Source organism: Anser cygnoides, chromosome 4, assembly GCF_040182565.1.
Source record: "Anser cygnoides isolate HZ-2024a breed goose chromosome 4, Taihu_goose_T2T_genome, whole genome shotgun sequence".
Lineage (NCBI taxonomy): Eukaryota > Metazoa > Chordata > Aves > Anseriformes > Anatidae > Anser > Anser cygnoides.
In genome coordinates this window covers 34,300,857-34,325,455 of record NC_089876.1, presented here as the reverse complement: position 1 = coordinate 34,325,455, position 24,599 = coordinate 34,300,857, and the positions used below count along the sequence as shown (strand labels likewise).

Below are 24,599 nucleotides of genomic sequence, written 5' to 3'. Positions count from 1 at the left end.
GTGTCTGTCAAATACCATGATACCATGTCTTCCCCGGATTTTTCTAATGAGTGCCACCATGAGTGAGTGTCATCCCAAGCAAAACTACGGGGATAGGAGACATCGCAGGTTCAACATCTGGGTAGACAGATGAGAACCATCAAGCAGCAGATATGATGACTAAGACAGACAGTGCCAAGTATTTTTCAAGACTTTGAGGATTGTCAGAACTCAGCAGGACAGGGAGTTTGGGAAGACCAGGAGCTGTCTCTGGAAGAACAGCACTGCTGTTATAAAGGACTATCCTCCAACCAATGGGCAAAGTCACGCACCCTGTGTTTCCCTAGAGGTAAAAATCTAAAGCCAGTGTTACTGACTGGACTTAAAACCTGGAATAGCAGAGCAGTTCTACAAAAGAAAACAAGATACTAAGGACAAAAAAGATACACAAAAAACAAAAGCACCAATTAAATTACAACATGGTTATTGAAGGATTTAATTTTCATGATTTATGAAAGCTTTATTTATACAGGAATTTAATTATTTTAAAAGTATATTACCTGCTGCAGCTTGCCCTGTTGTCCTAGAACATACTTCATATGTACCATCTGGTACAACACCTATATACAAAGCACATATACTGGTTAGGCAGAGTCAAAGTTGCTTTAGATCAGCCTTTCAAAATTTCCCCTCAAGTCCCTCCACAACTTAAGTATAGTTGGTATTGGATTGGAGTTTTAGTTTTAATTCCCACTGAATGACTTCATTCTTATTTGGTAAAGTGAATTTATGTGGTTACATCCAAGCTTCTATCAACTTGAAATTCTATATAAATGTTTGAAACTTCAGTGTGATGTAAATTAAGATCTATATTAGAACACTAAAAACTTATTTGGATCTTACGACATTACATAAAAGCTATACATGTACCTCTTCCAACATCTCAAACAAAACCAAAAAATCAACACTTGTGGAAGACATACAGTAACAAATCTCTTAATAAAGGAAAGCAACATATTTTAACAGTAATACAACCTTTTAGACTTGTATTATTTTGCTTTCAACAGGCCAAAGTCTTTTCTTTACATTTATGGGGAAAAATCAGTAGTTTAAAAGGCACAGCAAGTGGTAAAAAAGGGGATTTACATCTGAAATACTACTGTGCAGTATGAAATCACAGCCACTTACATGCATTCATGACTAGATCTCCTCTTATTTCTGGTTTCCAGTCATCCCAACTTGTCTCAAAGCCGTCAGCAAAGCGGATACAGAAGTTTTTAAAGTGACCTTTGCTAACTAAGGACTCTGAGGAGCAGGCAGTGATTAATGTGCTTTCAATGGTCAGGACTAAAGCAGAGCCAGTGTCAAGATCTGCAGTGTGGTTAGACTGGAAAAAGAAAATCCGAGAGAATTGACTGAAGATTGCAAAGTTAAAGTGATGTCGTATATACATTTAATAATGTTTATCTTTCCTACTTAGAAAACCAATCCTGTTCTCATATCTTCTTGTACTTTTTCCTTCTCTATTTTTCCTTTTTCCTCTGCAGAAAGTTTCAAAAGCATCACATCTATCCAAACAATGTCTTGAATTGCTGCTTTCTAGTAAACATAATTACCTGAGGTGTGTTTGTGATTGGCAGGCAAATTCCTAAGTCATTGACAGTCAGCTGAAGAAATAGGGTCCCAAAAGCCTGCGCAGAGGTTTGCTGGATTCCAGGCAGCATATCTACTACTTCTTTTGTGGCCATATGAATATCTTTATGCAAAGCCATTCTCTGCTCATTCCAGTTGTCATATGCAGCTTTGTAATTCAGCCAAAACAGCACAGCTTTACAAAGAAAACAGAAATGCTTAATTGAAATGAAAACATAACAGAAAAATGCACATTCACTAAAAAATCTTCTTTTTTTCAATTTTAAGACTGTAGATGTGCAACAATGGACACGAGTGCATATACAAACACATGCACACACTGAGGATGCACTGAAGAGGCTCATGTTGCAAAGGACAAGACTAACACTAAAATACAGAAAACAATGCTGTTCTCATATATAGAAAATACTTACAAAAGTAACCTCCTCCAAACCACCTGAGAACTAATCACTCAGCAAATGAAATTTTTGACATTAGCAATTATTGATCTGTTGGCATGCAGTAGATCTCCTCAATTTCTCAGCTAGTTTATTTTACCAAACATTTTGATTTGGCTTGAAATAAACTAAATCATCAATAACCAAGCCTCTTTGCAAAAAAATGTAGCTTGCTCAGTATGAAAACAGATTCGTAGCAATTGTCTCTTCCATACCTCTATCAAAGGCCACAGGCTGAGCAAAAACAATTGGTCTGTTCAAAGTAATAAGGACAGCTTCTCTATCTGATGAGCCACTGATTTCTTCTCGGAGAGCATTTCTTAATCCAATTCTTGTCTTAAAATATGCAACTTGATGAAAATCTGAGCCAGCTTCTTCATATACCTTAGAACATTCAAAAATGGGAAGGGGGAACGGTTTGTGACAGGGAGAAGGAAAAATAAATTACTGTATTTGACAAAATATAAGATTATAACAAGAAGTAAAAAACTCTTCTTTCCCCTTTTTCTTTTCTATCCAGACCTCCTTTGAGGATATTCAGTTTCCTCCTATTAGATTCTAATCAGTGTTATTTTTCTTATTTATCATAAAATGTTAACTAAAGTAACTATTTATATATCCATATCCTTTATGGAGACAGTACATTTATAGATGCTAAGACTTGTATTTTTTTTTCTAGGCATCACAAAATATTTTTGTATCATAGAGTCGGCGATTAGAGGTGCAAGTGGGTTTAAAAATGAAAGAGCTAAAACTGTCAGACTATGACAGACAAACTAGGCCAGAATGTAGGTCTAGCAAACCTTGGATCTTATCCAACCTTATTACTTCATGCATGTACCCTAACAATGATAACAATATCGATGAAAATCTTGAATTTGACTCTACAGCAAGGCCATTACTGCTACTAACAACTAGTAAATTTTAAGAGTATTAATAGTATGGAACAAAATTCCACAGCTGACTCCTTACTACTTTGATGCCTGTAGCTGAAAATTTTCTATTTCTTCTGAAAAGCTATCTTCAGCCACTTCTTGACTCAAGGGAGAAGATTTATTTTAAACTATTTTAAAAAACAAGAGTATATTCAGGAAGCATTTCTATAATTGTGCACTGCAGAATGCTTAAGTTTCTATCAAACAAACAAAAAAAAAAAGACAAAACAAGGAAGCCTCCACAGTTTATACTCACTCCATAGCCTGATCAGAAAAAAGGAAAAAAAAAAAAAAAAAACCAGCAGTTTAGGACAGCCTCTTGGCTTGGTTCTGTATTTTTAGGATCACGCTCTGTTGGGTCTGAACACCACGTGGAAGGATGTTGAGCACTAACCTGATGTTTAACAATCTGTCCTAGCGCCAGATTTAAATCCACCTGGCATTTCCCAAACAGTTTGAGGTAGCTGCTACTTCCAGGCATTGCTTTGGTTTGTAGTCTGTTTGAGAGTTCAAGTTCTATCAATCCAGTTTCAAATCTCACAGCTCGCATTGAGGGAGTTGTAGCTGTCACTTGAATTCCCTAATGAATAAGGAAGACAGTTGTTAGGATCTGGTTCAGAGAAAGAAAGAGAAGGGGGTAATAAAAACAAAAAACTCTTTTCATTGCGCAGCCAAAAAAAAAGAGGAAATAATGATTTTTCCTAATTCATTTTTTATGCAATGCCACTAAGCTATCTTAAAAGATTACAGGGACCAAACTTGGAGTTAGATCTTTTTCTTCATGCAGATATTCTTGATGCAATTAGCTGTCACGTAGAAACCAAACTATTCAGCCATTAGTAGCATCTAGAACCACTGTTTTGCCATTATAGGATTACCTTAAACTGTAGGCTCAATGAGTAAAGAAGAATTTTTGGTTTTTCTCCATCAGTTGTGCCATCATGTTCATTCCAAAGAGGTATTGGCTGCTCCCCTCCTATACACATCAAATATTCACATTCAGAGTTCTAACACAGAAAGCACTTTAAGACATGTAGATATAAAAAAAGATGACGTTGAATTCAGCCTCCTTTCAAACAGTAATTTGCTAAAGATTTCTAAAAACAAATATAGGTTGAAGACAGAAGATGTACACAGGTGCAGATTCACCTCATTAAATGTAGCTAACAGCCCCCTACTACAAATGGTCAATTGTCTTAAAATCAACACTACCCTAAATCTTACAGCAGGAACTACTGTGTTCATTAACTAGATTTGCATCTGTGCAACTCCATCTTATGTAGTATGCAATCAGTATTTTAGTGCAACAGAAAGCGTATTTAGAAAATCCACTTCAGTATATTATACTAATTGGGAAGCTCCAGCCATGTAAATTACTCTGTTACAAGCTGGAAGAACAAAAGCTGTTTTTTCCCCAACATCGTTCTGCATTCTGCATCCAGACCCTGGGTCTGGCTTGCTGGCACCCAACCATGTTCCTGCTGAATTACCACAGTACAGAAGGTAGCAGTCACATTTCAAACAACATCAAGCTGCTATTCCCAATACAAATTTGTAGTCTGAAAAAGCAAAGAACCAGCAAATGGTAATAAATCCCTCACATAAAAACAGAGAAGAGACTAAACACTAGAGACTGAGGAATCATGTAAACTACATCTAATATACCATTCCTAATATACCACTTCATTCTCCTCCATAAAAACTGTTCTAATAGAATAATGGCAGCTGTTAAAGGTTTATTCTTCCCCCACGTGTTCTCTTAGTACGCAACGCTGACATTTTGCTTGAAACAAACATCTGGCTGGGCAAAATTAGTTTCTTTCTACCATTCAGAGATTCTGACATGTTCCTTTTTCTCCACTGCATCTTTTAACCCCCCTGAGCGTACGTCATCTTGACCCGCAGATTTCTTTTATGTATATTTGTGTGTGTGAATACGCATACACATACAAACCTGTACATCGGTGTGTATACACACACACCTTTCATTTAGTCACCACTTTCTAGATTACCTTTCCTCATGATGTTTCCAACTATTAATGAATCTTTCCACTAAAAAGCAGCTATACTTCTATAATAGTTTTTTAAGATAACTAAAAAAACTATTAAAATTCAACTACTTGAAATTCCACTCCATTTCTACTGTTCTTTATTTCTTTGCTTTTCTGTTCACCTTCTCATCTATTGTGTAATATCCATAGTAAATTTCATTCACGTATTTTTTAAACTACCAAAGGATAACTAGTTTGTAAAACAAAGCTTCCAGTCCTTACATTTCCCTTCAGGGTAATCCCATATCAGTTTAAAAAAAAAAAAACAACAACAAAAAACCACACTATTTTATTTTTTTCTTCCTGTCTTTGGGGTGACAGAACTTGTTTGCTGAAGTGAAATAGCCCTGCATGGCACGAGATTTTTGGTCCTCTTTCAGTTTTGGAGGGTTTTGAATTCTCTTTCAATTTTCAGACAGATGAAGTCTCTAACACTAACAGCTGGAAGCGCTTGGATTTTTAAATGCTGTGCAAATTCTGATTCAGCCTACATAAAAAAAACCCTCCACCAGATTATGTAAGAAAATAAGCGCTTTGTAACTTTGGCTGTCTACTCAAACAGCTGAACACAAATATTTCCATTTGATACTGAAAAAGAGACAGCATCAAGTGATTTTGCAACTGTTCTCTGCTTTGGTTTCTATGACAATGCTTGTTTCTTCTGAAACATTTTTGGAAAAGATGAAATAAAACTGCCATTTCTGCAGTATACAGCATGACAGACAAATCACCCCAATGAATAGCCAAGTGTCTTTTTCTTACAATACTGAAACATTCTCTAATAATAATTAAAAAAAAAAAAATCAAAGAGCTAGGAATAGGGAGATGCTGGAAAAATACCAATATCACTATTGGTATTTACTATTTTCCCCAGACACAGCTGTTTTCCTTAAAATAACATGCTGAAATTATTTTACATAATGCAGTAGATTATGACCTTTGTTTTGCAGGGGAGCAAAGTGAATACAGAACGTAATCATGTCTGTCAAAAGCAGACAGAGAGGCTTGTGTCCAGAATAACAAGTTACCAGGTTTCCCAATAAAACATCCTGACTCTGAAATAGATACAAAAACTTCCAGAGCCTCTGTTCTTACTTCAAACTCAGGCTCTACTGCTTCCTTCTGTTCAGTGCTAGATGCAAAGTAATGGTGCCTGTGAAATAGCTTATCTAGACAACTATATAATGTTGCCATCAAACAAGGGTTAAGGATTTTATTTAAAAGTTGTTTTTAAGTGTTTCTGCTTACCTGAAACCTTCTGTATGACTTCATTTACCTCCTTCATGAACACTTTTTGCACAAATACTAAATGATTTAAGAGATCAGTTGTGAGATTATGTTCAAAGGAACCAACCTACAGAAATAAAAGCAAAACAAAACTTTAAAACAGTTATCATAGCTATGTTTTCTTTCTTTTTTTAAAAAAACTTTCAGGTATATATATTTTCAATCCCAATCGTAACATTATTGGCATTTAAAAAAAAAAGTTTTGTCTTGCAATTTTTCTGCTGTGAACACCACAGGAGAAAACTGAGGGACATACGCTATTATACAAAAAAGTTTATTCTCCTGCTTAAGTTTAGCTTAAACACCAAAATGCAGGAGCTCACTAAGGTTCAGAAAAGTATGCAAAATTCTACTTAATTTCAGATAGTAAATCAGAACAAATATAGAAGTGAGCTGTCCACTTCTGGAAGTCTATTTTTCTAATTATTACAAATGAACAAGATTACTGATATCTACAATGGTAAACTTAATGTGTCCAATCCAATCTTAAAGAATATTCCTAAAGAACTAGAGTCTTCCTGAGACTGTTTAAGTTTTTCATTAGATTTTTTTTTAAAGAAAATCAAAATATAGATATTTTATAAAATTACTTGGGCTTGGCTTTTGCCTTTGCTAAGCAGTGCCTCCCTGCTTAGATTTACACGCTGAACTAATTCAGGGATCTGTGGGTATTTCTTCAGCCAGGAAATAACCCAAATGGGTTGAACAAAGAGCAGCACCCATAATCTTCTCCCATATGGATGCAAACATAAGAAATCTCACTCACAAACATGCTAAACAATTTTTTTGACTGAAGAAATACAGAAAAGCGCCACTCTTCCCCACCAGATTAGTTTCTTTTAAGCAGCAAGATTTTCCTCTGTGAAAAGTATCTGTGCATATTGGTATGCAAATAGAACTTGTGTCTAACATCGTGTACAAACAGAAAATTTTAGATCATTCACTGAGGGTGTATATAGCTGCTCCTTTTATCTATGCAGCTACCTAAGCATAAAGAAATAAACCAATTAAAATACAAATCTTTAAGTATCTTTTGCACAGTGTATGACAATTATCTGATATAGAAGCATAAGCTACCAGTTTAGAAGTTTTATTTGAATCATCAGCGTACTACGCTTTTATTCAACCTGACTGATGAGAAATATTCATTCCAAAAATAAAAACAAAAAATGTTACTAAATAAATCTTTCTTATTTATTTGCACAAAGTAATATATTCAAATCCTCCAAATATAGCGTTCTTGACCGTTTAATATGTCAGTTGCTCACCAAACTAAGAACTCAAAGTTCTCTTTCTATTTCATGCAATAGCAAATGTTATATTTGGATCAACCCGTAAACCCAAGAGTTTTAGAGAAGGCAGATAATTAAAATAAGATGAAGTTGCACAGACAGAAATACAACAGAATGGAAATAACTTACCAAAGCTGTCTACTCTTTTGAACACCTACCTCAGCCACACAACGTAAGTAGTTCCCTTGTAGATAATAGCCCTGTTTAGCAGGTAGTTCATCTATGCTCCATATTTGGTCTGAGTAAGTATCATGTTCTTCCATTATATATTTGCCTGACATAGTGACAGGAGGAAGGTTAAGACTTGCTGAGGGAGGAATGGTTGACATATCAGTGGCAGAGACTTTTGAAGTGAAGCGCAATCTGTGACTTGGAAGCTCAAAATTAAATCTTGTCTGGGCACCTGTAAAAGGAAAACAGGGAAAAACATATGATCTGGCAAAAGAATTTTAATTATTTTAAATTTAAGAACACTTTTGGGATGATAAAAATCTGAAGGTGTTATTAAAGGGCACATATCTCTACAGCTATACATATCCACCCACAAGATTCTGGGTTCTCTTAATTTTTAAAGAAAATGAAGACTTGACTATACTTTGACAGAAAAGTGAGTCTAACTCATCTGTACTGAGGCCCTGTAAGAGTATTCTTGACTAGCCTTACCAATCAGAATTTAATTAATCAAGCATCATAAACTGATTTTAACAGAGGGAGAAAGCCATGTATATGAATGCATGCATTTCTTAATCTGATCTTGTATTCTGCCTTCAACAATCATGTATTAAAGCAGGGTAAGTTCTCTCTATGGCCCCACTTGATTGAAGTTCAGATTAAAAAAGCCAACAGCAACAGAGTCAAACCTGTCAAAATGACTCAACGGAAATATCCAGTCCTCTTGGATTCTTTTTTCAAGACCAAATGAAAAGCCATAACGTTTCTAAAGTGTCAGAGAGCTGTTACCTGTCATTCCGTGACTCCTCATTCTTCCCATCTTATATTCCGCCTTTAAAGAGGGCAAGAGTGCTGCTCCAATAGCTATACCATCTATCATGGCACTGAATTTAAGAACTATAGGCTTCTTTTCTAAGCCTTCTGGCAGCTGTGGAAATTCATTTGTTTCAACGGGTGTTTGATTAATACTCGTTGGAGTCTTTTCAGAGGGCAAAGGAGTTGCAACGTCTTCTTTTGTAGGCTGGGGACTAGATACCAAGACAAAGATCACAAAACACCTTGTTATTCTAGCCTGACTCTCCCACATATGCTCCAAGTAGCACAAGGCAGTTGGTGGTCTTTAGAAATGCCAGGCCAACATCACTTACGCAGTTGATGGTTGCCTGATGAGATCTGAAATCTGCTTGGAGAGCTGGTGAGAACTGCGCACCATCATGCTGTGCAGCGTGGCGGGGTGCTGAGGAATGTTGATGCTGATGGCTCCAACCTTGACCACAGCAGCGTTGTTTGTTTTCAGCCCCCTCTGGGCACTATACAGGGCCTGGGATTTGGCAATGCTGCATTTCACTACAGTTCTAACAGAAACGGAAATAGGACTTACTTGCACACCCTTTAAAATAGTTACAGCTTTATGTTAAAATGGGTTTTTTAAGAGTTGTTTGAATACTTAGAAATTCAGCTGATTGTTTATAAACTACATACACATTACTTTTTCTTCCATTTTACACACACAGATGCACTACATGCCACAGACAACTACATTATAAGAGAACTACAAGGCATGCATTGCAAAAATACCTGTTAAACTGTTATTCTGGCATAACAAAAGACCAGTGGAATTTATGCACACTAGGCACAGACACAGACAAATTTTCACATACAGAAACAAGAGCCTTCCATCTCTATTCCTTTTCAGGGATATACCCAACTCATCCTTTGGGTAAGATGACTTAGTAAAATCTGACTTCAGCATCCAAAACAGTCAATGGAAAAAATACTCACTTAGCAATGTGATATACATAGTAAGTGATAAATGGCTTAACAAATTAATCCTGATGTTTAATAGACTTCACATTTTGGAATAGTATGAGTCAAAACTTGATTTTAATGTTATTTGAACGAGGATTTGGTCCACAATGATTACATAAAATAGAAATTCAACTGTACAAAGCTGCCAGTTGTTGATTGCGGAATGAAGTTTTGGCATTATCAGATTTCACTAAACTCCTATTAAAAATGACACAAGGGGTAACACATTGTTTCTCATTTCAGGTTAATTACTGGAGGGCTGCCCAATGGGAATATATTATGTAGCCAGCAGAGAGAAAAACAGCCTCAGAGAGAAAGACACACAGTTTTGGAGATGCAGAACTTTAGCTAAAATGACCGAAAAATAGCCTCTGTAAGATTGCACCATTCAATTGCACCATTCAACTAAAGTTTCTCAAATACTAATTTAATGGACATAACCAAAGTAATTTTTCCATCATGATTTAAGCTGTTATGTAGACAGTTCAGTTTCACGGTGAAAGCTACATTATTCTATGAAGTCTACTCCCTAAGTAATGTTTCCTCTGTGAAGCCCTAGCAAAGGGCCAATTACTGCATGTTAAACATTGGCTAGCCCAAAGCACCCCTGGTGTGGAAATCCAAAAAAAGCCACCTTCCCTCTGCTTACAACAAAGAAGTCCACAGCACTATTGGGCAACCACAGGCCTATCAACAGTGGATTAATTTACTGAAGATCTAGAAACATGTTCAGATTTTCACATCTAAGTGCAGATATGAATTAAAATTTCATGGTGGAAGGTCAAGTAGAAATTGTTTCGATTTTTTTTTTAAGAATTAACATAAATACGAAGGAGGAATGAAATCTTAATTCACAAGTATTTTCAGAAAAAAATAAAACTACCTAAATATATACTGAAGAAAAGGACAGGCTTATTTTATTCCACCTCTTTAAAAGAAAAAATGATCTCTCTGTTGATGTTTCCGTATTTCCTGCACAAATCATCTCCTCCTGTTAAGCTTCTGATTGAACTATTGTGGCAAATCAAGAATACGTATTTTTTCTAATCAATAATGCAAAATAGTACCAGATTAACAGTTGAAGTGTTTAGGGTTTGATGGACAACTTTCAACTCATGGGAAGCTGCAAGATCTTTTCCTGATGCATACTGGATAGACAGTGTAGTCTTAACTGTGCTTTGCTTAAAAGTTAAAAGCAAATATAATTGGAGTTAAAGGCTGTACGGAGTTTATAATCAAATCTGAAGGTATGAATTCATGCCACTTTAAGCATTTCCTTAATTAAAAAAAAAAAAAAAAAACTCACACCAATACAGCTGTCATGGAAGAATCAGATTGAAAAGAATTTCCTCAGTCTGGACTTCCCAAGTATTCAGCAAAATTAACTGTGCTTCTCTGCTTAGATATTGGCTTATTTCATGTAACTAATGAATTTCACTGTGCAGTCTACCCAAAGCTTACTTCCATGACAGAACAGAATGCAGACCTGGGTGGCTGTGTATTTATTCTGAACGAGCACTGCACATTACTTATCTGTAGTTTGCTTACATATGGTGATACACCTATAACAGACCTTGTTGAATACCGTTATAAAGAATAATATTTAAGATACGGACAAGGAACACATTCAGAAGTAATCCTATGTTCTTACATCAATTCCAGAAACGACAACTCTCCGGGTTAACTCGTGACCAAAGGCTTTGTCCCACTACAGAACTGGCTACAAGGCCTCCACTCAGCCTACCCGTGTTAGGGAACTATAAGAAGAGGGCTTCTAGCTTGTCCCATGTACCAATTCCCACCTTGACCACTACTCCAGTGAGACCCTCCTCTGAGCTTAGCATCAGGAAGGAAGAAATCAACTAGAGAGAAAACACTGCATTTTTTCCTGAGGAAAAAAAGAAAAAAAGACACCTGCATTCACACATAGGGAACTGGGGGACATGAAAGGGTTCACCTTCATTTGCAGTAGATGCGCAGGCACGATTTTAAGGAAAACGTTTGGTTAGCACAGCCTAGTCAGCATAGCTGGTAGCTTAACCCAGCACTGAGGTATGTAAAGACAAAAGAAGTGGTCCTGATCAAATCACAATCAGTATTATCACTCCAAGCAAAGAAGTTTCTTACCAAATTAAAAATAAATCTAACCTCTCTGGTCCTCCACATTTATCAGCATTGTTTCACCTCATTAAAATAAGCACAGAAGCACATCTAAAGAACTGAACAGTCAGTGAAGCCGTTCTAGTGTTACAGTAGTGACAGTACAGTGTAATAATGTCTGCCCCTAAAGCTAGATTGTTAAATGAAAACTGAAAAGTTGGGTTTTTTTTGGACAGATATTTGCAGACTACATGAAAAGCTTATCTAGCTGATATTAGATGTTAATCTAAAATGTATTCAAGCAACATCTGCCTAGACAATCACACACACTGGGAATGCAGCCATTAGCTACACAACACAGGTAATCGCAAGACTATTAAACATTATAATATGACATACAGAAATTCTTGTTTGGCTGTGCTTGTAGGAGATGTAGGAAAATCCTCCAGTCTAGAGATGAAGATTGGAGAGAAAGCAAGAAAAACAAAAACAAAGCAAATAAAGAATAAACATTCATGCAAAATTAGTCAGTTAATTATTTGTAACCCACAATATGACACTTTCAAAGTTAACAAGTTGAAGGTTTGGGTTTTGTTAGCTTTTGTTGTTAAAGATTTAATCATTATTTTCCCCCTTTTCTACCATTCCTATATAGAAGTTCAGTAAGATTATAGCATAAAACAGACCTGAAGAACCCCAGCCATCTTCAGAAACATAACATGGCTGTCAGATTAGAACTTGTAATTATCCTTCTGAAACACATTTATCAGGCACAATTTATCTGGGGGTATTAGTAAAATTCTGTACTATTTAACTTAATTATAATATCTTCTAAACTAAGCAGGAATAAATAAAAGAGAAAAGAAAAAAAGAGAGAGTCATGTTATTTAGCCCCTTTTCAACAACATTATTAATATCCTAAAACCAGATCACATACTGAGGGTTACCCAACTAACATTCAAATTGTGTGAGGGTGTTCTATGTTACAAAGATTTGTGGTTTAACTGTTGTTTTGCAACACAAAGAATTCAGCTAGAAACGAAGAAAAATTAATGCACAGCTTTTTTAAGTCTGTGTACCTGGCAAAATAAAAACAATGTGGATGCTGAGTAAGTCATTCGAGATGTTCATGCACAAAAAGTGATTTTTCTTTTCTTTCTCTAATTATGTCATTTACATAAAGGGTGGAGAATGAATATTAGAATGGTAAAAATAACAAAAGAATCATGCAACATGGGAGTTCAAAAAGATACCTATTTGAGTAACAATACAGATCTTAAATAGGATTAAACAGTGTCATTAGGTTAAATATTGCCTATAAAATCTTGTTTTGTTTAGACAAACCTACAAGCTTCCAAAACAATTAGAAGCATAGCAGAAACAGTAAATACCAAAGTTTCTATGTATACATCACATGGAATAAAATTGGTGCAGGAAGATCTGACTGTATGATCATTTATATAAAAAGACCCATTCCCTACATTTTTTCCAGTCATGTCACCCATTTACACTGTGAACCTACAATCCTACAACTTACTAATACCTTTCACTAGAAATAAAAAGGAACAGGAGTGTTCCCGTTTATAGAACCACAACTAAAACTTCTGTGATTGGGCACCCTAGACTGAAACCTACCAACGTCCTCTAGGCCACAATCCTCAGCTCACTCAGAGATACGCCTTTCATAGAAAAGCTTCCTGCCAACAGGCACATGCCATTAGCTTCAGGAGGCAAACTCAGGCCAAGCTCTGCAACAGCTGCATGACTGTCAGACTCTATAACTTAACAGATTCTATCTAGAAACATGTCTTCAAGGCTTCCTCCACAGTAAGCTACACAGCTTTACTGTCACACAACTGATACCACTTCTAAGCATTGCTACTTGAGTTATTTTAAAATCATCAGGCTTCATACTTACTGAATATTTGGGGTGATTCCCTCCAGCAGGACAATATTGACACCTCCTATGTGAGCAGTGGCACATGTCTCAGTCATTTTTTGATGCAGTACATCTTTAAGAAAAAAGATATTAACAGTACTTGATTCAGTATAATACCTCCAGGTATGCCTACTGCTTTCAAAAATACAGTAGCAACAAAGTAATTCAAAAATTAGAGTCTTGGTAATCACATTATGCTATATCAAATTTAAACTCTGGCCAGAAGAAAGCTTTTGAAAACAAAAGGAGTAACTTCATCTTCTGAAAGAATTTTCTTCACTAGTCATTTTCTGAAAATCCTGCATCCTTTTAATTTTCTCAGCATCTTAGCAATAGTTTTTAAAAAGAACATACTGACTGTTATACTATCCACACCCAGACACAATGTACATCTGTTTACAAATAAAACATTACAAATACATATACAGGTATGCACAGGCACACATACAAGGTAAAGCCGCTACTGAATTTAACTACAGAGTACATCTTAGTTCATTTATCTCACCTTTCATTTTTTCTTTCAGGGTGAAACTGCCATGGATTCTCTTCAGCTCCGACTCCATTGTGAGACCCCCAATATCCGCCTCCAGGTGGGTTCGATTTACCATGCCGATGCCAAAGACTATGAGGGTCACGTGCTGTGGCTCCGAAGTCACCAGGCTGCGCTTCCTCTGCGCGTCTCTGCCATTATCCTGCTCGTTCTCAAACACAACTCTACAAGCAGGTTCAGTTGGGCTTCGAACACCTACAAAAACACAAATCAGTAATTTAAGGATATTTTAGAAGAAATCCTTAACATATCTGATTTACTTTTGTGTTTGAAACCAAAGACCATACATCTTGCACATAAAGGGAACTCTTTAGGCAAATCATTTATTCCATTCTAATAATGTTGGCAAGTGAACCAAATCCAAGACACAATGGGGACAATAATAAATGAATAAATGATGTGGCTCCTTTGTTATTCATAGACATTCTTATGCACTTTATTTACACATTCATTTTTATGCCATTTTATTGTTATACAGCTCCGACAGTTTCCAACTGCCCTGTTTGTGTTTTTTGTTTTGTTTTGTTTGCTTGTTGTTGTTGTTGTTTTCTTCTTGTGTTTTCTGTTGGTGGGGGTGGGTTTTTTTTGGGGGGAGGGGGGTGTGGAGTCTTTAATTAGATTTCCTTGATCTTTTTGGATCATGTCAGAGCCCAAAGGTGGTTGTTATAATTTAGTTTGGATGAGCAAGTTTTCCTTTTCAATACTCAGAATAAAAACAATATAATAAGAAAAGTTACATTTTCTGCAGGTATCATATTTGTGGGTACGGTATTCTGTACAAGAATGATATTCCTGTCTTTAACAAACTCCCATTTCAGTATGATACACTTACAAGAGTATCAAGGGACTGAACTTAAAATCAGTCGATTAACACTTACTTGACTAAGTCTGAGACTGAAAGAATCAAAGCGTAATATAAAGCTGGGAAAGCACTTTGTCTTTGTACACCATCTTGGTGAGTTAACTACAAGATCCTCAGCCCCACCCCCTGCTCCTTTGTTCAAAGTTAGATGAGGTAGACAATTTTCAAAAACCCCTTCTGGTCATGCTGTAAAAGAACAGACTTCTGCAAACTCGGGCACTCTAAATTATTTGGATTCGTGAACTGGTTTACCTGTTGGTCCGAAAGTTTCTGAAGACTTCTCTAAAATTCCGGTTGGATCAGAAATGAGTGAATAGAAGTTCAACAGTTTATACATATTCTGCCAACACTCTGCAGAAGGTTCACTCTGTTCTGACACAGTAATAGAGTCAGAGTCATCCATATGAATAGTCACATGGTCAACTACATCTTTTGAACCTTTCCTGGACACTTTAGAAGTTCTTCTTTCTGACCTGCCCAGGGAATTCTTGTTTCGAGATTCTTTTTTATTGTTCTCATTGTTTGTTCGTTTGCTCTTGCTGTTGTTCACCCTGTTACCTCCATTAAGACTTCCTCGAGAGCTTCGGCTAAAATCAGAGGAGCGGAAGTCTCTGTGTTTGCGGGTTTTAAAAGTAGGTGTTGGAGAAGCTGATCCAGCTGTGTATCTGCTAAGCTTGATGTCCGTCTGCGTGGCTTTGATATCATCAATCATTGTACTGAACTGATGAATGAGACGAACCAGTGCCATATCCACGTGCTGGCTTATGGACTGGCAAGAAATTGTAAAGTTACAGTGAAAAGTATTGTAATAGCGTTTATTCAGGTCGTGAAAAGAAAGGGCATTGGTGGAATTATGAGGTGTGCACATGGATTTCTCCATTACAACAGCACTAATACTGAAAGTTTCCAACATTAAAGCTGGTTTGAATTCAAGAGGAGGAAGGTTGACAGCTCCTTGCCTAGGAAAGAGAAGATAAAAGTTACACTTTGTTTCTCTTCATGGCTAGCATGGAGTCAAATACTTTTTACATGATGGTACATCTGATTTACCAAATCCAAAGTTTCACTTCCTTTAGAGTATTACATTCTTAACACAGTTTAAATATTTAAAACGAACTTTCATACTTCCACACTGTGGAACACACACTGTGTGTTACTAACACAATAATCATTTAGTTCTACGAAAACTTAGTTTGGCATGCAATTTTTCTATCATAACATTAAGTTATGATAGAAACTTATAACCCAAAACACTCAAGGGGAAGAAAAAAAGAAAAAAGACTCAGCATTTACACTCAAAATAACGATCTCGTTATAGAATTAATCACAAAATAGCACTTCATAGCCTTTCAAATTTCTCCCACTGTTATTCCCACCTGCACCCCCTTCCCCACCCGAATCTCCCCTTTACAAAAGTAGGTGAGATTCAAAGACTTGAAATTTCCAAACCACTACACAGGAAGATAAAAAAGAAAATATTTTAACAGGAAGAGAAAACAGACAAGATCAGAAGTAAAAAAGAACTGCTCCTTATTCTGTGGAAGAGTTTTAGAACTCCATTTGACTTCTACTTCACAATGAAAGCCCTTATTTATCTTCTTTAACCAATACATCTACTTTCAAATGCATGACATACCTTCGAGCTCGTTTGCTTTTTCTTTCCTTTGCTGTATCTGAATCAACAATATCTGCTCTTAAGCAGTCCAAAGTTCCTGAGAAAGAAAGGTACTCTCCAAAGTACATTCTGTAGCAGAGTGGCATTGCATCCTGAGACTGAATTCCCGTGTAACTTAGAAGAGGTTTGAAGACAACCTACAAAACAAAATCCACCAATTTATTTCTCACAGTCTAGATTATTCCTATATTCCCCTTTCCCCGCTCCATCATTTGTTGATCTGTAATATTTACAGTAAATTAGCTATGTAATATGGAAAAAAGATATTATTACAGTGGTGTAAAACAACAAACAAGGAAAAAAATGAAGTTTTATGTACTTTTTGAGCAAAAAGATTGACTACACAGCAAGCTAACATTGAGCGCTTAGCTTTAGGAGTAAGCTTTCTGCAGTATAGTTGAATGTTCCCCCCAGTAAAAAGTACACTGGCGAACTACGCTGTTCTCATAAATGCTCCAAACGTTCTGTGAAGTTATTAAATCATGTTCCATTATTCACCATTAACAACATTTGCTAAAGAAACCTCAGAGGTTTCTTGAACCTTTCCATCTTTGCATAGGAATGCATAAGATAAACACGTACAAAACCAGGATAACACTCATCGTTTTAGGATTTTAATAAGTAACAACTAGTTTTCTCTTATAGAACTCCAAAATACATCTGTAAACCACCCCTACCTGTGCATCTGCTAGCTGGACAGCAGGAAACCCCTGGTTACCCTCTTCTACACCTGCAATGTCATCCTGACTGGTGCTGTGCTGTGAGTGTGTGCCATCCAGGGTGTTCTGGTCGCTAGACAAAACGGTGTTGAAGTCTGAAGCAGAGGGTATTGTAGGAAGATTTGGTGCAACACCTAAAAAATAAATACCCATGGAACACTAACACCACAGCAATTTTCAACACCACCAACTCTATAATGAAAACTCAAAGTTAATTAATGCAGACACACATGCTATACACATAGGACATCAGACTCCTGATCTAGTCCATAACCTCACAAAAATGGCATTCAGGGTATCAAGTCTGATATTGTTCAAAACTCATATTTGAAAAGCAGAGATTTTTCCTCCTTCCCACGGCCTCTTGTCTGTATTGCACTCTACAGGGTATTTAATACATGTGTTTCAGCTGCAACAAAAAACTAATTTGCCTGTACCATCAAAAAAAAGCAATGATCAACCACAGTTACAGGTAATTACTTCTAGCTTTCAATGTGCTGTCTGTTTTCTATTAGTCCCAATGCAAGACCCGCTAATTAGATCTTTATAGATTAGTCTTTAGAAAACATGCTCTGCAATACTGAATTATTTGTGCCTTGAGTCTGGATTGGACTGGCCTGCATGAGACAGAGCTGCTCTGCCAGTGTATGTTCAGGCTGAATCTTCAGAACTCCAGTTTACAGCACTTATCAGAGAGCCACGGCTACACGTGTTCACAGAAGAATGATCTGGATAGATCTGTGTCTGAGTAAGAATCACTAAGTCTAATTTCAGGAGTGTAAGCTTGTGAACAAACTATGACAATCTCAGCATGAAAAAAATATACCTTTCTCTGAAAGCAAAATTGAAAGCTATACTTCTACCCTGTGATTCTTTTTGCAGAAAAGCACATTACAGTTTTCAGAAGGGCCACACTGGTTGAGCAGTAAGTAAAGCACAAAGATGTTTTGTGGAATCAGACTATTTGTTCAATATTGAAAACAAACAAGAAGTGGTCGAAAGACTGTTAATCAAAGAAAAATTCAAATTTAGTGTTGCAGAGAATAAAAATTGACGTTTGAAAATTATAAATGGCAAGCATACAATAATAATAAATAAGCTGCAACAAGTTGTTAGATATCTTTCTCCAGTACACTTAAGTGCTTCAGTAGTGTATCTCTCCTTTTCTCCATTCCTTTAAACCTGATGACTATTTCCCATCCCTGAAGATTAGGGAATAACATTACTCTCAACATAGCTAAAAAATGTTTATAATCTGCTTCAAAATTGAACTGAGAAAGATCAAGGATTCCAACGTTCAAAATCTTCACTGCAAAAACATCATATGCAAATTACAGATGAGAACTAACTAACAAAATGCAAGGAACCTTGCAACTAAGGATGATTGTACAGCTTACCTTTTCACAGCTACACATGGTCTTGGCAATACCATTTACAGATGTAAGGAAAAGAGGTTTTTTTGGAGTGAGGGTGAGAGAAATGAAAAAAAAATGTTTTAATGACTTCTTTCCATTTTTTGGTTTGCTGAGAAGTCCCACAAGTAGTTTGTATGTCTATTAAACTTAAGCCACTTGCTCTATTACTTTCAGAAAAAGAAGTAATAAACACAGGAACAGCCAACACGGAGTCATATCTTAAATCCAGCTGTTAACAAGTATACCTGTTGGAAGACTGTTGTGTCCAGATTTGGTGGCTGGACTTTCCTGTACTACGCTTCCTCTGTTGCCCACGGCATTTGACATCCAGTTATAGAAACTCACGGAAGATGGTTCAGACAGCAAAGGATGTTCAGATAACATATCTGTGGCCACCATATTTCCTATACAAACAAGTCAGAAGCTTTAGCATTTGTTGAATCAAAGTCAGCAAAAGCAGAAACACAGCACAATTTTTCTGAGAATACACATCTACTATTAAAATGGTAAGGCTAGCCCTCAAGTTTTATTCCAATGAATTATGGGTCAGGAAGAACCCTTACAAATTATATATGCTACCACAGAACTTCCACCGTGACACTAATAGATGTTGCACTACAAATGTCATTGCATTTGTTCACTTCTACCATAATTAGGCCAAAGAACTCATTAAGAAACCAAAATACCTTTCTTTCTCTGTATTTCATCCCCTGATACCAAAAGAGAGAGGTTTTAGAGAAAATGCTAACTTACCCGTTTGTCTTTATATAAATAGTAACAGTGCATGGTGAACAGTAACACAGAATGTAAAAATTTCAATACATGCATTTCAAATTTCTACAAAGCACATTTGTTTGAAGAACCATTATTAAAAATAAGCAAATTACTGTTATATACAAACTAACTTACTGGAACATTCATTTTGGTCCACTTTTTGACCTACTTACAAGGTCAAAAACCACCTAACAAATACAGATTGATCACTTAATTTCCTTATTAATTCAGAAAGACTCACTTATGTAATTATGTATCTACATATATGCCCTCAGAAACTAACAAAGCTGTGTAAAAGGAAAACATTTTAGTTCATTAGCTGTCATATTTTTTCCTAATCTGCTGTACTTGATGTTTGCTTATACATAACTATATGGTGCAGTGATCTGTAGAAAATATAGTACCTTTTCTACTTAAATCCTTAAAGTCAGCCCTCTCTTCCCCTCCCTCCCACAATTTCAGCTACATCATACCTGTTCTTGTTAAAGAACTACTTTTAACTGCAGTTGTACTTCTTTGAGGAGTTCCTTCCAAAAGATTATGCAAGCTAGGAAAGCTTCCAGTAAGATAGCTGAGCAGACTCTCTTTTCTTGGACTTTCCTTGACTGCCATGCCAGAACGGCCAACATGCACTGGTGAATCCGTAGCTGTGTCTCCACTAGTGTAACTTAAGGAATGATATGGATGTATACCCTTGTAGACAAAACAAAGAAACTAATGAAGTATTGTGTGAACTGTAAAAATGGAAGTGAAATTTGTTCTGAATATAAGATTGGAACACAGTAACTACAAAATCTCATTCCCAGAAAGTTTAGGCATGTAGCATTTCACTTGGGGCAGGTTATATGCCATACAACTATTGTGTATAAAGCTAGCAAAATTATTTTAATACTTGAAAATTAAAGTGCAAAAACAGTTTAAAAAGCCACAACATGTAACAAGTGAAATTGCAGATGTGTAGAATTCATCTAAGACAAATCTCCAGAAGAAACAATACCAACCACTGACTATAAACCTCATTTGGATTTAATCTTTCTTTGAATCCCTTGCATCCCTAGTATAATGTAAGTGCAACCTCCAGGAAAAGCAAAGAATGGAAGCTGGTGACTTCTGGCTCATGCTCCACCTAAAGGCATGCAACTGCAAAAAGGATCTCTGCCCTCACAGTTGAAGAGCTGGACTACTGGGCTACTTAACCCTAAGCCATGCAAGACCATCAGAAGAAAGAAGTGAGCGGTATCAGTGGATGGCTCCCTGCTGCAGAGGACAGAGGCACACATCCGCTGAGCTGACTTATCATCTAGAGAGGTTTGCTGTTTACGGGGTGCTCTGCAAGACAACAAATGGCTAAAAAGAAAATCCACAAACTTTCTGTTCAGAAACTAGAAATAAAAATAAAATCTTGCAGCTTTCTGAACATCTTGTGGAAAAAGAAAAAAAATGATTTTACTACAAATTATTGAAGTGCTTTGTCAATTATATTTTGTGTAATGAGAGTTTAAAATTTCACTTCTGCTCCCATAGATTAAAAGCCAGAAAGCCAGTAAAGTTAATACACATCCTTAAATGACGCACATTTATGTTGTTTTTAAGTGGACTTTGAAGGTAACTGGCAAGAAAACCAATAAAGAACAGATGCAGAATATATATTAACTAATCAAACACTGCTTTCATGGGATAAGGAGCACACAAGCATTGCTTTTATGGGATAAGGAGCACACAAGCATTTTTTTTATGGGATAAGAAGCACACCCTCCATGTATTAGTTATGCTATAAGCTTACCTTTATTTTCAGAACAGAATCACTGTGAGTGTGAGTCTTGGATAACTTCCTCATGATCTCAGCACCAGTTACAGGTCCAGAAGAGCCACCAGCAGGTGGAGGACGATTAGCTGTTCCTTCCAAGAGCATTGTATGCTCACTAACAGTAGCTGGAACCAAGCAAACAACTTTTCCTCATTTGGATATATTATAAGGAACCAAGATTGTCTATTAGACACATTTATTTACAAGCAGTCATGAACTTCCAGGTTCTGACACACATAACTGTCCAGGGAATTCAAGGGAATTAAGACATACAAGAAAACCTCAAACACCGGCTTAGTGGAATTTGTTTGATAACACAAGTACAAATCTTTTTGTCCTTCCAACGCCATACAATTGTTGCTCTGTGCTACAGATCCAAAATAAACTTGCTACACTGCTCTGCTGTAGGTGAGCTGATTTGCACACAGAACTCCTGCGTATCTCTCTCTTTGCAACTAATCCCTTTCTAAGAGTCCTCACAGGGGCAGCATCCACTGCAGGATTGCTTTTAACCTATCCCCATGCTGAGCCCAGTCAAATCTCACACCTGCAAAAATAAACAGGTACACTTATTACTACGTACTACTGTTATTCTCTGTCTTTTCATAGCTGGGGGAATAAAACTTTGGTTCAAGAAGACAAAGATGCTTCTGTTACCTCAAATTTCAACACAGGGGAGCCCATACCTTTTTTGTTATTTTAGAAGAGCTGCCCGGAGAAAAAAAGACAATTAAAACACAAAAATGTAATTTTCCATAATGAAACAAATTTCACTTTTTTGCCGCTTCTGGCATGGCTGATCATTTTTTGAATTGTGGCATTTCCATGTACCATCAATTACTTCTACAATTAAGTCTACACAAGAAGACAAAATTGCCACATACAATGTGGCAAGAAATTCCTTCATACAGTATAATTAAAAAGCTTCAAACAAGTACATCTTCACTGTTGTTGTCTTTAAGCTCATGGCTGCTGCTGGACTCTTAACCAAAAACAGATTCTTCTCCTGATTTTAACTATTTTTTCGTCAATGTTACGTAACTCATATTTGAGAAAAGAAAAACAAATACTGTATTTCTGAGAACAGTAACACTGCTCATAGATGCTAAAAACACAAAATAAGTCAGCCAACTCAAGACAGCTAAAAAGAGCATTCTAGCAACATATATTTGTGTCCTTCCTTTTTGTGGTTCTTATTTTAGTCAGCTCTATATCAAACAGAGAGCTGTATCAGTAGATTTTGTTACAGTGGCAACGTGTAAGTTGGCAACAAAAATATACCATAGACAAAGTAGTAAAAATGGGAAAAAAATAGGATTTATGAGAATATGTCTTCACAAAGGTAAGAAGGTAGATTTGAAGCTACTCCTGGAAGACTTCATAGAATTGTGTTACAATTCTAAAACAAGATCAGAAGCTGCAAAACAAAATCCTAATTGCAAGCTAGCAAATAATAAGGTCGATGTATTTTCTGCTGTAAATAATAAGACAAGGCATGTGAAGCAAGAAATGAGGTCTTCTCTTTTGTTTTTCCTCAAATGAGTGACAATTACAACATTACAAAAATATTATTACCAGCAGCTTCAAAATGAAGATGATTATATAAAAGAAGCTTGATGATTCTAAGAAAAGAATATCATATATTCAGGCATTAGAACGAAGTAAGATACAAATGCTCTGAGAGGAGCTACTTATCCCTATGAACTTTTAGAGGGCAAAAACACTAAAATACCTGCATCAAATTCAAACTCTGCTCCATCAGCACTTGTGTCACTCTGAAGACCCCCTCCGTTGTCTAATCCAAGCCCATCCTCATTCTCGTGGCAGGCATTTGTCTGCAGTTTCACTGGCTGAGCTGGTCTGTGTAAGCTGACTCCTTTAAAGGCTGGGGTCACCACAATGAACTTCATCCATTGCCTTGCCAGTGCAACTAGACCTTTCTTTAAGGTAACTAGGGCAGGAAGGCCATCACTCTTAAAAAATGAACAAAAATGCATTTTAACAAACTGTACATAAAAAATCAACATTATAAAAATATTTTTTAGTAGATAAAATACTCCCATTCCTAGCTTATGATAGAACTGTGCTTGCACCACACAGTACCTGTATAAGTAGTCACAGGGCTAACAGATAAGAAGAACTATAGCTTCATTAAACACAGTAAATACATTCATTTACAATACATTCAATCCTGAGGATCTAGCCCAGTGGGCCAAGAATAAACAGCAGGAAACAAGATTATCAAATATGAAACAAGAAGTGCTGAAGTAATTATAAGGCTTTAAACTATAAACTAAAAATCAGAGCAGCCCTAGAGTGACTGTAGAAACAACTGAAATTAAAAACTGAGTATTTTTTTTTCCTTTGTTGGTAAGCCGTCATTTAAAAACATAGAACTGAGGTAAAAACAGGGATTGTTTTGATTGCATCACTGAATAGTGCTTAAAAAAAAAAAAACACCCACACCTTTATTTTTACCACAAATCAAACAGGGCTATTTCTGCCACAAATTGTGCTATTTCTGATCACTGGGCTCTCAGTTGAACACAGGGAAAAACATATTGTTGAAATCTGTCAGCCATGCAAATGGATTATGAAAACGATGCAAAATCAGGGACAAACACTCCTCCTTATGCCCAATATATGTGTCCAAACAATTATTTACCATTACAATTCAAGTATTTACATTCTAAAGCCACCAAAAAGATTAGATCCTTAAGTCTTAAATTTTTTACAATTCTAGCTTTTTTAAACCAGTGAAGTGCCTGTATTATTAAAATATTTCTAAAAGACATGAAGTCTAGTTCTCAGAAAAAAATAATTGAAATATAACCTAATTCTTCCATGTACTTGCATCAATAACTGAGATTTCATTTTAAAACTACAAATTTTTACTACTTCACTCTTACCTTTAAGAAAAAATGAATTTTATTAAAGAGACCATTAAATAAAAAGGCATGTATTTAAAATTGTTATGATTTCATATATATTTGCCAATAAAATAGCTAAACAAAAATCAAGCATATACACAGGCCACAAGAAAAACAGCAGACCTAAAAGTAAGTGACATGTGAGAAGCCATGTCTTCTTAGCAAATGAAGTACATATACACCAGTTTAGGTTTATTACCTTGTTTTACAGCTT

At 36.2% G+C, this 24,599-nt stretch overlaps 1 protein-coding gene across 11 annotated transcripts in view; it reads right to left on the bottom strand.

Moving 5' to 3' along the window:
• Window positions 1-24,599, bottom strand: part of BLTP1 (bridge-like lipid transfer protein family member 1) — a 117,374-nt gene that overhangs the window by 32,531 nt on the left and 60,244 nt on the right. For 9 of the 11 annotated variants that reach the window (XM_066996656.1, XM_066996659.1, XM_066996663.1 and 6 more), the window contains exons 40-59: window positions 23,188-23,428; window positions 21,432-21,580; window positions 20,122-20,341; window positions 19,120-19,278; window positions 17,418-17,593; window positions 16,702-16,877; window positions 15,318-16,024; window positions 14,159-14,398; window positions 13,633-13,726; window positions 12,114-12,164; window positions 8,954-9,160; window positions 8,595-8,833; window positions 7,793-8,037; window positions 6,304-6,409; window positions 3,883-3,980; window positions 3,399-3,584; window positions 2,285-2,453; window positions 1,596-1,807; window positions 1,168-1,366; window positions 540-599 (exon numbers count right to left, since the gene is read on the bottom strand). In XM_066996656.1, the coding sequence (XP_066852757.1) occupies window positions 540-599; window positions 1,168-1,366; window positions 1,596-1,807; window positions 2,285-2,453; window positions 3,399-3,584; window positions 3,883-3,980; window positions 6,304-6,409; window positions 7,793-8,037; window positions 8,595-8,833; window positions 8,954-9,160; window positions 12,114-12,164; window positions 13,633-13,726; window positions 14,159-14,398; window positions 15,318-16,024; window positions 16,702-16,877; window positions 17,418-17,593; window positions 19,120-19,278; window positions 20,122-20,341; window positions 21,432-21,580; window positions 23,188-23,428 (3,934 nt within the window). The remainder of the gene's footprint in view (window positions 1-539; window positions 600-1,167; window positions 1,367-1,595; window positions 1,808-2,284; window positions 2,454-3,398; window positions 3,585-3,882; window positions 3,981-6,303; window positions 6,410-7,792; window positions 8,038-8,594; window positions 8,834-8,953; window positions 9,161-12,113; window positions 12,165-13,632; window positions 13,727-14,158; window positions 14,399-15,317; window positions 16,025-16,701; window positions 16,878-17,417; window positions 17,594-19,119; window positions 19,279-20,121; window positions 20,342-21,431; window positions 21,581-23,187; window positions 23,429-24,599) is intronic. The other 2 variants (XM_066996660.1, XM_066996661.1) reach the window with 2 other exon arrangements.